This window comes from Carassius gibelio, chromosome B1, assembly GCF_023724105.1.
Source record: "Carassius gibelio isolate Cgi1373 ecotype wild population from Czech Republic chromosome B1, carGib1.2-hapl.c, whole genome shotgun sequence".
Lineage (NCBI taxonomy): Eukaryota > Metazoa > Chordata > Actinopteri > Cypriniformes > Cyprinidae > Carassius > Carassius gibelio.
This window is the reverse complement of record NC_068396.1, coordinates 36,846,653-36,860,183: the sequence shown is the minus strand read 5'-3', so window position 1 is coordinate 36,860,183 and position 13,531 is coordinate 36,846,653. Positions and strand designations below refer to the sequence as shown.

General features: G+C 38.2%; 1 protein-coding gene across 1 annotated transcript in view; it reads right to left on the bottom strand.

Annotated features, from left to right (window-relative positions):
• Nucleotides 1-240: 240 nt before the first annotated feature.
• The window catches only part of LOC127948724 (B-cell receptor CD22-like), a 52,382-nt gene continuing 39,091 nt past the window's right edge, over nucleotides 241-13,531 (bottom strand). Inside the window, exons 8-12 of the mRNA XM_052545382.1 lie at nucleotides 12,861-12,936; nucleotides 12,536-12,578; nucleotides 2,395-2,481; nucleotides 2,184-2,264; nucleotides 241-312 (exon numbers count right to left, since the gene is read on the bottom strand). Coding sequence (XP_052401342.1) covers nucleotides 292-312; nucleotides 2,184-2,264; nucleotides 2,395-2,481; nucleotides 12,536-12,578; nucleotides 12,861-12,936 — 308 coding nt within the window. The 3' untranslated portion in view covers nucleotides 241-291. The remainder of the gene's footprint in view (nucleotides 313-2,183; nucleotides 2,265-2,394; nucleotides 2,482-12,535; nucleotides 12,579-12,860; nucleotides 12,937-13,531) is intronic.

Sequence of the window (13,531 nt, the reverse complement as noted above, 5' to 3'; positions counted from 1 at the left end):
ATAGATGTGTCAGGTTACCCTTTGGTGCCCCACATCAAGTCGATCTATATCAGGAGTTTCCTAAAACACTCCCAGCACTTCACATACAGGCTGTGCAAAATGTACATTTTGACAAACTTTTACCACTTTTGAAGTCATTTCCAGTGAGAAATTAGTATTGTACTAATTAAAAATTCTCTCTTTTTTTTTGTAGATCATTAAACTATTACCTCATTAGTAGAGTTCACACTGCTTGATTTTCTTAGTCAGATCACAGCTCCTTTCAGACCGCATGACTATCTGGGGTATCGTTCAGACACTGCTGTGTTCACTCTGCATGATGGACAGGGGGTTACATATTGCATGACTTTTCAAAAAGAACAATCACTGACAACTCTGTCCTGTCTGCAAACTATGTTTCACAACAAAACACGTGATTGACATGTTTGACAGGTTAAGTGACATGATCAAGGGTTTCAGCTCTATATTATGGGACGAGGTGTGGCAATCGTGGCCCTTTTTTCATTCTTTTGATTCTGTTTTTCTCTCGCTGCAAATTGTAATTTATATTGAAAGTGAAAGTCATGACATTTGCCAAGTATGGTAACCCATACTTGGAATTAGTGCTCTGCATTTAACCCATCCAAGTGCACACACTCACAGCAGTGAGGAGTGAATACACACCAGGAGCAGTGGGCAGCTATATATCCAGTGCCTGGGGAGCAACTGGGGGTTCAGTGCCCTGCTCAAGGGCACTTCAGTTATGGGTACTGAGGGTGGAAGAGAGCGCTGTTCATTCACTCCCCTCCAACTACAACTGCTGCCAGCACAGAGACTCGAACTGGCGACGTTTAGGTAACTAGTCCAAGTCCCTAACCATTATGCCACAGCTGCCCCCATATTTGTATTTTTTTCCTTGTGCTTATTTGTGTGTGTATTGAATGTAATTTATTTAGGCTTAAATTTGTTTTTAGTTACAACGTGAGATTTGTTTGTGTATTCGGGGCTAGATAGTACAAGCTAATCTTTAGTGTTTATTGTTTGTTCTTTTTTTCCCCTTTTTCCTCGTAAACAGCGTGAGGGGGGAAGTGTATACAGGAAGGTTTTAAATGCTGTCTAAAGGTGATCACGTTGAGTGCCGTGTTTCTTTGTCCTGATGTCACTAGAATGTGTGTGTGTGGGTATTAAGTGTGGTGTGTGAATTGAGGGTTACAGCAGGCCATCACCCTCCCTTAGGCTTTCTTTTGTATTTGTCTTTTTTTTTTTTCTTTTTTTTTTTGTAAAGCCTTTCCTTGTGATCATGTGAAATCTGCGCCCTTGCTATTAATGTAATCATGGTTTACATTTGTTTTTGTTTTTTTTGTATTTGAATAAAACTACTATATGTCTCTCTGCTCACCCCTTTTTGGGAACGAACCTGTGCACCCCCTGTTCTGGGGCTGGTAGTTCCTGGTATATATCGGGTGGCATAATCGAATGTTAGTGTAATTTTTTGTGTTTCACACAATTGCCTACAGTGCCTGACACCTCTCGCCACATTTAAATCAACTGAATCATTTGCTTTGTAAAATGATTCACTGTTCTGAACACAGCCTGCAGAGGACATCTGCTGCTCAAACACTTTTAAATAAAAGTAAAGACACAACCTGCGTTATGACAATACACTTTAATAAAAATGTAATATACAATATCTTTAAAAACACAGAATAGGCAAATTTTACATAATATGTTAGATGTTAAATTTAACATCCAATCAGATCTTACATGATTATATTAGTTTTCATATGTGGTTTTTGTGTTGTAATTTAAGATGGTTTTCATTCTAATTCGTGTATAGGTTTATGCTTAAAATACAGTCAAATACAATTTCAGCACGTAAGGCTTATCATTTGTAAGTCACTCTGTGATAAAACCAGTTTCTAAATTAATTTCTGCAGATCAAGACACTGTCAATCAATCAGGCTGGACCCACAGAGAAACAGAAAAAGGCTGTAAAATGTTTTGCCACACGTCCCAAACACTATGGCCTGTCACGCTAAAAGAAAGAAAGTGATTTTGTGAATAACTTCATGACTAAATTATACACTTCAAATTTCTGGTCAGTATAAAAGGACTTGAATAACTTGATCTTAAACAGTGAATTGTATGCTGTGCACCATATACTTAGTCAGTAGACGTTTGATATCAAGAGTGAAATCACTTACCATTACATTCTCATACACAGGTTCAGTCAACTCAACATCATAGTCATTAAGACTGTCATCATGAGCTCTGGAATAATTCATCTTTGCCATTAAAGATGGAAAATAGAGAGAATAGAGAAAACATTGACAAATAGTTGATAACTATAATATCATCTATAACAATAACCTTATTTGTGTCCACACAAATGAACTGACTATAATGATAACTTACTATTACATTCTCATACAAACGTTCAGTCGTATCAACATCAGATGCTTTGTATCTGTCATCCTCAGGTCTGGAATGATCCATCTTTGACTTTGAAGAAGCAGATATATTAGTAAAGATTAAATATGTAACCATTTTATAATAAACAACTCACAAATGCATTAGGACTTTCAGTGTTCTAGATACTACACTGCTCAAAATCAAGGGAACACTTGATGTTTTATTAACAAGGTTTGGGAGGAGTGCGTCAGATACTTAGCCTAATCAAAACCGGTGAAACACAATCAAGTTAATCAACACCATAGTATAGATACAGCTGACTTATCCATTGACGGTTTAGCAGCATCTCTTCTACTGCGGTAAGTAAACAGGGTCTGGTTCCAAGTGCAGGGAAATAACTCTTTAATAAACTGAAAAGGCCAACAAGGCAAAACAAAACAAATTAAGGAATGATTCCAGCTCGACTAGATCACAAACATAAACCAAGAAATACAAGTAACACTCAAAATACAAATACACAATACAGCCAGTCACAATTGTGAGTGAGACGAGAATATATGCTCTGTGACAATGGAGAACATCTGTGTGTGTGTGTGTGTGTGTGTGAGTATGTGACCAGCTTTGTAGAGTTTTGGGAATGGAGTCAGGGAGATGTCGACCTCTGGTGGAGAGAGGACAAAATGCAGGGCCCAAGACTCATAACAGCTCCACCCACCCCAACTCCTCTCTTTGAGTTCATTTTGGGGTTCTCTAGTTTCTGACTATTGCAGAGCTTTGAGCCCTTCAACGGACAGCACGCCAAATACACATTATCATACTTCAGCTAATTATACTGTATGTAAGCGTGAATTCGTGGAAACACAGTATAACACCAAGTCAGTAAAACTTCAGGGATGTCAATCTGTCTAATTACGCTGGGCATACACTAGATGATATTCAAATTTTAACCCATTTTAAAGCCATGGGAGACTACAGACATGAAGACAGTTTCAACCAATTTTTAGCCTTAGTAAGGTGTGACGAGTCAACTGTCTCACCCCTAATTATCATTGGCACCCTGTCCTAAATCGCCGCCCTTCACCAGACTCCTGACAGGAGTGGCGGCATGTTATGGGGCACACCTGATGGAAATGGAGCCTCATGACCCCCGCTGTTGAAAAGCTCCTCGGGAGACCGGTCTCTTCCCCATCCATGCACACTGGTGTCCTCATGGGTTTGGGAAGGGTGCGCTGAGGGACTCCCGTGCCACCCTAGAGAAGTGAGCCGCTGGACCCGCGATCCAGATGACAACCGTACTCGTTTACATGGCCATCAGCCCAGGAGGTTATGCTGTCTATCAGCGGCGGACTGGCCATCAGGAGCACCGGGACATTTCCCGGTGGCCTGACGGTTATTCTGGCCTGCCGGCTGCCACTGTGCAGTTGATAAGGCTGATGTGCAATAGGCTGTTATGCAACTGCAAATTAATTGACGGTCTTATGAATCTACGAATCAGGCGATCGTGGAGTGATATGAACCCACTACATGACCAAACATCAGCGAAGCACTGCCTAATTGGCTATATCCAGAGGCAGGCTTTATCTTAGAAAATCGCACAAAAAATGGAGCGCAAAGGAGGAGCAGAGAGGGAAAGGAGAAAAGCCCTGGCCACAGACGCAGCAAATTGCTGTAAAATCTCAGCCATTTTCACCAGTAAGGGAGCAGGTCGGTCAGAATTACATTTATATTTACTATGGTTCACTGAAAAAAACTAACTTTTCAGTTTAGCACACACGGTTCGACGCGCACTGGGACCGCTGTTCAACTTAAATCTGACAAAGCATCTGTAATATGGTTTAAATAAATAACACGTAAAACAAACAGGGTTCAGATAATATGTTTCTGTTGATGCATGCGCATTCTGGATTCCCAGACATTACAACAACAGCGATGAAAAAAACCTCTACAAATTATCATCCACTCTTGTTCAATACTAATACGAACACTGTATCAGTGCATTCTCTTAAAGTGACAGTCTTTATATTAATCGAACAGCAACAACCAAGAAATCACTCACTGCTCTTGATTAAAAAGCTTTTTTTATTATTAAATAAAGAATAATTTTTAATTTATAGTCCAAAATGCAATGCTGTTTTACATTTGATTACTTAAATTTCTGTAACTAAAAACTAATGCAAGACCTAACTAAAAAAAAACCTGAAAGTCAGTTTATTTTATTTGTATCTTTACTCTATTGTATTTAATTGTGCTGTTGCTTGTAGTTAGAATATTCTTAATAATATGATAATATATATTTTTTTAAAGTATAGTTTTTCCATAAACATAACATATACAACTATACCGAAACCGTGACTCTAAAACCGTGAAACAAACCGAACTGTGAAAAAGTTGAACTGTTCCACCCTAATATTTAAATAATCATTTGGCAGATGGAAGCTTTCATTCAAAGCAACTTACAATAGATAAAATCTATTTAAAAAAATATATATTACAAATGTATATAATGATAGATGTTTTAAAAGAGCATCTTAATGATAAACTACCACACTGTTTTACATATGAAGATACAGTATTTTTTTAGTGCCAAAATTGACCAGAAACTGATTTTCTATTTCTAGCCTACAATATGTAGCCTAGTGTACAATGCTTATTTATTTTGAAGGTGATGAAAGAAGAAACAGTAGCACTAGTGTTACGTAGCACTAGTGCTGCTAGTGCTCCTGCTGTTTAACAAGAGAGGGTGGACAGTTCAGCTTTTGAGACAGAGCAGGAACCTTCAGCTAAAGTTTTAGCTAGGAGCAAAACTAAACATGCTGGCTATACTCTTAGAAAAATATGTGCTTTTATGATTTATAAGGTCATCAGTAGTAGGACTGTGATCATTCGGACATACAATTGATGGCTGCATAATTAATATTATTGAAAATGCTTATTTGATATTGCAGAGAAACTCAATGTGCAGAGCGAGAGAGAGGGGGATTAAGGGAAAGATGATAGAGACAGTGAATGCCTTGATACTTCTTGATATTTGATTTGATAATTTTGCCCGTCCACAGTCTAAGGATTTTGATTTATTTTTTAAGTATAATCCAATTCAAACGACTGAAAGAGCCAAAGGGTTTAGCAGTCTGGTGGACACATTAATTGGGCGGTGGTGACTGCAGCAACAGAGGTGGCCTGGGGTGGAGTCAAATTCCCGGTCTGATTTACTGTCCCAGTCCGCCACTGCTGTCTATCCCCTGCAAGCCTCGCGGCCAGTGAGGAGGATGAAGCCGCTAAAAGAAGCTGCCGCCCCTTGCGCCCAAACAGAAGAGGCAGGGCAAGGCAGGGCTAGGCAAATAAGACAAGACAGTCACCAAGCAAGGCATTGCATGACATACAACAGTCTGACCAAAGATGGAGCATGAGAGGAACTAAAATAGGGGAGAGATAATGAGGAAAGAGTGGCTACAGGTGTGACAGAACACAGATAATTAAGGATAATGAGTGGGAGAGGGGAAAACACCACACTGAGAGCAGGACACAAGAGCTGCCAAAATATAACCCATGTGCTCAGAGACAAGGAACACAGGCACCAAGACAAAAACACTACAACTCAGACCTAAGTCATGACATAATTTGGCAAAAAGTTAAATAAAAATTGACAAGCCTCGAATTCGGCCACACACCCTGATTATTCGAGGACACAGATCTAGCTTAAAATCAGCCTTAAAATCGTCTAGTGTATATCTCTCTCATCTGTCTCATGAATATACTAAAACTTTGATTTAAGTATCCTTGACTTACACAGCAAAATCTCCAGTGTTAATTTAACACTGAGTGTGGAATGGTGACAAACAAATTGTTATTTTCTTGGTTGGTGATTTTGCTTGCTAACATCAGGTGTCTTCAATAATGGTCAATCATAACTCAATTAACTTCTTAATTATCTCATTAACTTCAACTCTGCTTCAGTGTTACTTTTAACACTGCTTCAGAGTTTATATGAGTCCACACTCAGAGTGTTAAATTAACACTGGGGATTTTGCTGTGTATACTTACAAAAAGGTAAAATATACTTAAGCTATATCTAGAATCTGTGTTTTAATTATTATATGGTAGAGAGTGCTAGTACACATCTTCTTCACAGAATAATAAAAAAAAAAAAGTGAAGAAAAAAGAAACAACATATAACTAACATGTGTAACACGATTATCAAAACAGCATCAAAACTATAACGTCATGGAATAAAATGTTGATGGCTGAAGAGGTAATGGAAGAGCAATGGATGGTGTTTACTTATTGAATGAATCAGCTTTATATATATATATATATATATATATACAATTATTTTTAATATATATTATTTTTTAAAATCTTTTTTTGCAATTACTTGTACTTTTACTTTCAATACTTAAGTATTGAAGTACAGTGTTCCTGTAGCTCAGTGGTAGAACATTGAGTTAGCAAGTGCAAGGTTGGGGAGTCGATTCCCAGGGAACACGTTAGGAGAAAATTGTTAGCCTGAATGCAATGTAAGTCGCGTCTACTAAATGCATAAAATAAATATCACATACTTTAAGACTTTTACTCAAGTACAGAGGTGGGTAATCCAGGGGCCAAAGAGTAAGTCCTGCCATATTTTTGCTCCACCCATGAACTCAGCAGCCGATTTCATCAGAGGAGAAAACAAGTCATTCCTCATGTTATGACTTGGACTTTTTTACATATATGGACAATATTATTATTCCTTTTAATAGTAATTAGCGGCCCACCTGCAATACATCGTAAGAAGTAACTATTGTCTATATCGGAGGTACAGAACACATAAAATACATTATAAAAACATTCTGTCTCCTCAGTGGACGTATTTTCAATGTCTGCAAAGACATAAAAATATGTCCACTGGATGTAACTTTGCCCAGTGATTAGGTTGATGTTAAAATACGCAATATAGTAATTTTCACGTAATAGTTCCTTTAAAAACAAAAATTTTAAATACATGTGAAAAGTTACTTCATGCTAACGTATTAAGGTATAATTAGCACTGGATTTATTTAACATGCATTATGTACTATGTTTTGAGTTCAGTGTAAAATTAATGGAGTAAAGAAGTTAATATACAAGACTTGGTATGTCCTTGCCCATGGTTACGAGTCATCCAAAATAAAAAAAAAATTATGATATTCGGGTCGCGGTCGTTCGGGTCGTTTGAAATTAAGATGCCAATTAAACCTTTGTAATACTAGACACAATTTTGAAATACATAGGCCTAAACTTTATTGGCTGAATAACTGGCGCGGAGATGACGCACAAGCTCAGTCTGCAGGTAGAGGTGGAGGCGCCAAGAGTGAAAGTGAAAGTGACGTGACATTCAGCCAAGTATAGTGACCCATACTCAGAATTTGTGCTCTGCATTTAACCCATCCGAAGTGCACACACACAGAGCAGTGACCACACACACTGTGAGCACACACCCGGAGCAGTGGGCAGCCATTTATGCTGCGGCGCCCGGGGAGCAGTTGGGGGTTCGATGCCTTGCTCAAGGGCACCTAAGTCGTGGTATTGAAGGTGGAGAGAGAACTGTACATGCACTCTCCCCACCCACAATTCCTGCCGGCCCGGGACTCGAACTCACAACCTTTCAATTGGGAGTCTGACTCTCTAACCATTAGGCCACGACTTCCCAGAAAAGGTGAAGACGTTGTTTTTTGGTAAAAAATGATTTTGACGACTTCATTAAGTTTTGTTTTATAGAAAACTCTTTTTAAAAGATTTTCGTTTTGTATAAATTGTATGTTAATTTTGATCAATGTTTTATCAGTCAATTGCCCATATTTTATAAATAAGAAGCAAATATATAGCAGACAATGTAATGAGGCGCTGACACGATCACTTGAATTGCATGTGAACTGGAAGGCACCGAAACTCAGCTTGTGCCTCACAGATTTGAGAAATAAAGGCTATATATTACAGAAAGCTTGAAATGTCTACTGTTCAACTAAAATATTAAAACCAAAATAAATAGGCTACTCTCTGATTATGTAATCCATATGAAATGTGCATTTCTCTCTGGCGTTCATGGCGAGTCTACATCGTCAACTTCATCTTTGCAGTGACACAGAAAAACACCAGTTTTTTACTAAACAATAAATGTCTCCCTGTATATTTTTGAACCAGCAGGCCATTCTGGGTTGAGCAAGACCCCACGGAATGAACGAGCTGAGCATAATATATGGAGCATCACTGTCTGCTGAACAGAAATATAAAAATAGACAGCCAGACTAGACTATTTTAGAACAAATTATGAGCTTATTGACAATTTTTTTTTAAAAAATTCTTGACAAAATTAGAATATATTAAGGATTTGGTTTGCCTAGTTCCTACGTCTATGGCCCAATGACGCTATGATGAGTATTTACTACTTTTAAAAAATGTGGTTCAGGAAGTGGGTGGGGTAAAATATTTTATTTTCCTTTTTTTGCGGTCTGAGTTGTGGGCGGGGTAAATAGGTTAACATGACTAATTATGTTGTGACAACTTGTGATATTAAGTTATTATTTTAAGTCGGGTGGACTTTAGTCCCTGTTTGTTAAGTGCTTGCGATAAGTTGCCTTATTTTTTTAAGTTGACGCAATTTTTTTTTTTTTTTTTTTTTTTTTTTTTACAGTGCTGCCAACATGGGCACTATTTTCTCTAATACATTAGAAGCTGTTGCCCCCATCAAATTGAAAAAGGTTAGAGAAAAACGTACTGTGCCATGGTATAACAGCAATACTCACTCCCTCAAGAAAGGAACTCATAGTCTTGAATGCAAATGGAGAAAAAACTAACTTGGAAGTTTTTAGAATTGCTTGGAAAAACAGTATGTCCAGCTATAGACAAGTTCTAAAAACTTCCAGGGCAGAGCATATACACAAACTCATAGAAAATAACCAAAAAAAAACAAGGTTTTTATTTAGCACAGTGGCTAAATTAACAAATAACCAGATGGCCACTTGATTCAAATATTCCATCAATGTATAATAGTAATGACTTTATGAATTTCTTCACTGATAAAATATAACAATAGAAATACAATAGCGAATGTAGATTCTACAGCATCTAACACTTCAGTTTCATCCATCGCACCCAAAGATTAACTGCAGTTCTTTACAACTATAGGACAGGAAGAGCTAAATAAACTTATCACTGTTTCTAAACCAACAACATGTTTATTAGATCCTGTACCCACTAAATTACTGAAAGAGTTGTTACCTGTAGCCGAAGAACAGCTTATTAATATTATTAATTCGTCGTTATCTTTAGGCCACATCCCAAATCCATTTAAACTGGTGGTTATTAAGCCTCTTAAGAAACCAAAACTAGATCCTAGTGAACTGGCAAATTATAGGCCTATTTCAAATCTTCCATTTATATCAAAAATTTTGTTGTGTCTGCTCAGTTGAGCTCCATCCTGCAAAAAAATGATATGTATGAAGAATTTCAGTCAGGTTTCAGGCCCCACTATAGCACAGAAACTGCACTTGTTAAAATTACAAATGACCTGCTTCTTGTGTCAGATTAAGGCTGCATCTCATTGCTAGTTTTACTTGATCTTAGTGCTGTGTTCGACACCATAAATCATGACATACTCATAGATAGATTACACAAAATATTCAGGTATTCAAGGGCAGGCTCAAAGATAGGTTTAGATCCTACCTGTCTGAGCGCTACCATTTTGATTATTTAAATGGAGAGCCATCTCATTTATCACCAGTAAAATATGGAGTTCCACGAGGATCCATCCTAGGTCCCCTTCTATTTTTAATATACATGTAGCCCCTTGGTATTATTATTAGAAAATACTGGATTAGTTTTCACTGTTATGAAGATGATACTCAGCTATATATCTCAACAAGACCAGGTGAAACTTCTAAATTATATAAGCTAACAGAGTGTGTTAAAAATTTAAAAGATTGGATGACCAATTATTTTCTCCTATTCAATTTCTCCTAGTTGCTAATTGTAATTAAAGATTACAATTAGCAACTAGTCAGATGTACTGTTACTTCCTCTACAGTAAAAAAAAAATCTGGGTGTTATATTAGACAGCAACTTGTCTTTTGAAAACCAAATTTCCCATGTTACAAAAACTGCATTCTTCCATCCTAGAAACATTGCCAAGCTACGAAACGTTATCTTTTTTCTGATGTAGAAAAGCTATTTCATGCATTCATGCATGCATTCAACTTGAATTGATTGAGACTGATTACACATATTAATCAGAGCTGGTCATGCTGAAAGGCTTCCCATAGCATTTTCTGACGCAGCGCCTCGTTCCCTTCGGGGAACCACGGTTACATATATAACCTGGAATGTTAGGGTTCACACAAAACTTTTTTGTGTGAACCCAGAAAAGGATTTCTGGTAAGTCGTGGCCTAATGGTTAGAGAGTCGGACTCCCAATTGAAAGGTTGTGAGTTTGAGTCCCGGGCCGGCAGGGGGGTGTGCATGTACAGTTCTCTCTCCACCTACAATACCACGACTTAGGTGCCCTTGAGAAAGGCATCGAACCCCCAACTGCTCCCCGGGCGCCGCAGCATAAATGGATGCCCACTGCTCTGGGTGTGTGTGTGTTCACTGCTCTGTGTGTGTGCACTTCGGATGGGTTTAATGCAGAGCACAAATTCTGAGTATGGTTCACCATACTTGGCTGAATGTCACGCCACTTCACTTCACTTCACTTCAAACAAGGGGAGTCCGATCTTAGTTATTATGCCACCCGCAGTTGGAACCAGCTTCCAGAAGAGATCAGTTGGCTGGGAGCCATATCACCCTGGAGCCCAAGACCGGTTGGCCACTGAAGCTAAGCAGGGCTGAACCTGGTCAGTACCTGGATGGGAGACCTCCTGGGAAAACTAGGTTGCTGCTGGAAGAGGTGCTAGTGAGGCCAGCAGGGGGTGCTCCTCCTGTAGTCTGTGTGTCCTAGCATCCCAGTATAGTGACGGGGACACTATACTGTCAACAAGCTCTGTCCTTCGGATGAGACATTAAACCGAGGTCCTGACTCTCTGTGGTCATTAAAAATCCCAGGATGTCTTTCGAAAAGAGTAGAGGTGTGACCTCGGCATCTTGGCTAAATTCACTTATTGGCCTCTAACGATCATGGCCTCCTAACAATCCCCGTATCTGCCGATTGGCTTCATCACTCTGTGTCCTCTCCACCAGTAAGCTGCTGTGTGGTGGGCATTCTGGCACAATATGGTTCTCATCACATCATCCAGGTGAATGCTGCACAAATGACTTAAGCTGTTAACTTTGTTAATATGGCTGACACTCCCTCTGAGTTTTAAACAAACCAATATCCTGGAGTAATTCCTGTACTCAAACAGTACATTGACTGAACTGCAGTGAAGAGAGAACTGAAGATGAACACCGAGCCGAGCCAGATAACTGAGAGCTGGGACTGAGAGCTCTCAGACTAAATCTAAAATATCTTAAACAGTGTTCCAAAGATAAACAGAGGTCTCAAGGGTTTGGAATGGCATGAGGATGAGTTATTAATAACCTCATTTTGATTTTTTCAATGAACTAACCTTTTAAGATGTCCTAAAAGATGGATGAGCTCAACTGGTTTCCAGGTCATAGAATAGAGGAGCGAGGAAATGATGAGGTATACTGAAAAGCACCCCTGGGGTCTTATAACAACAGTGACCTGAGGGTACCTGCATAGTTTCATGACAGCACCATCTAGTGGTCAGGGTTTTGAAATTTGTTTTTTCTTAAAATCCAGTCGACACGTGAGATCATACATGATCACAGTGACATCACACCAATATCATACGCTGATACTCACAGTGTGAGTACTATGTGAACTTATAGTGAATTCAAAATGTTGAGCAGGTTGAGAGGCAGTTCAAACATAGGTCACCACGGGAACATACTATATCCTGTTCCTTAGCACTATCACAGTGACATCACATGGTGAGCTCACAGTATAAGTACATACCATATATATATATATATATATATATATATATATATATATATATATATATAGATACACCCACACACACACACCCACACACACACAGAGGTGTTTTTTTTTTTTTTTTTTTTTTTTTTTGAGCAGTGCAGTTCATTTTGTAATGAGACTATTGAAAATTAAAGTAAATTTGCTCACCTGAATTTCAAGATTGTCTTTTATCCTTTTCCCCCTGTTTCTCCTTAAAGGTAACAAATGTGTTAAATAAAAGAGTATAAAATTACTGCATTGTATTAAAACAATATTAGACTCACAATATTGGAAATTAATTTATATGATGGGATCATATTTCTTTGGTCAACTTTGTGGAGCATTATTCACATTTTATTTCAAAGAAAAAAAAAAAGTTGTCCAACAAGTTAAATATATTTGTAGAAAGCTAAACTAACAACTACATTTTTTCTTTTACTGAGGGTGTTAAATTAGGTTAAGTACCGTCAATCAACTACTGCACACATCTTACCAAATCAGCAGCACTGTGATGAGAACTGAAGCTCCACAAACCACTCCAATGGATATGTACAATATCATCAGACGTCCTGCAACAGAGACAAGAGTAAAACACCTGAACAGATCCATTTGCTTCACTTTAGAAAAAGTAAATGAGCTGCTCTACCTTTAACAGTGACCGTAACAGCATCTGATCTCTGAGATCCATGTTCATTGTGAGCCTCACAGTAGAAGCTTCCACTCTGTAGTGCACTGAAACTCTGTCCAGATCCAACAGAGGAGATTTGATTCTCCTGAAACCAGCTGAAGTTCAGAGCAGGAGGGTTTGAGTCACTGCTGCAGATCAGAGTCACTGAATCTCCCTCCACTATTTCAGCAGATCCATTTATGAACACTGAGACATTCCTGGGAAGATCTAGAACATTCATAAAATTAGCAATTAAAAATAAATAAATAAATAAATAAATAAATAAATAAATAAATAAATAAATAAATAAATGTTACTGAACCGTCATTAACTCACACATGACATTTAAAGTCACAGCATCAGAGTATTTCTCTCCATGTTTATTTCTGGACTTGCACTTGTATTTTCCACTGTCATCAGAGCTTATGTTTGAAATGCTGTAGATTCTTCCAGATTCTACAATCATTCCTCCTTTAAACCATCTGAAGTTCAGAGCA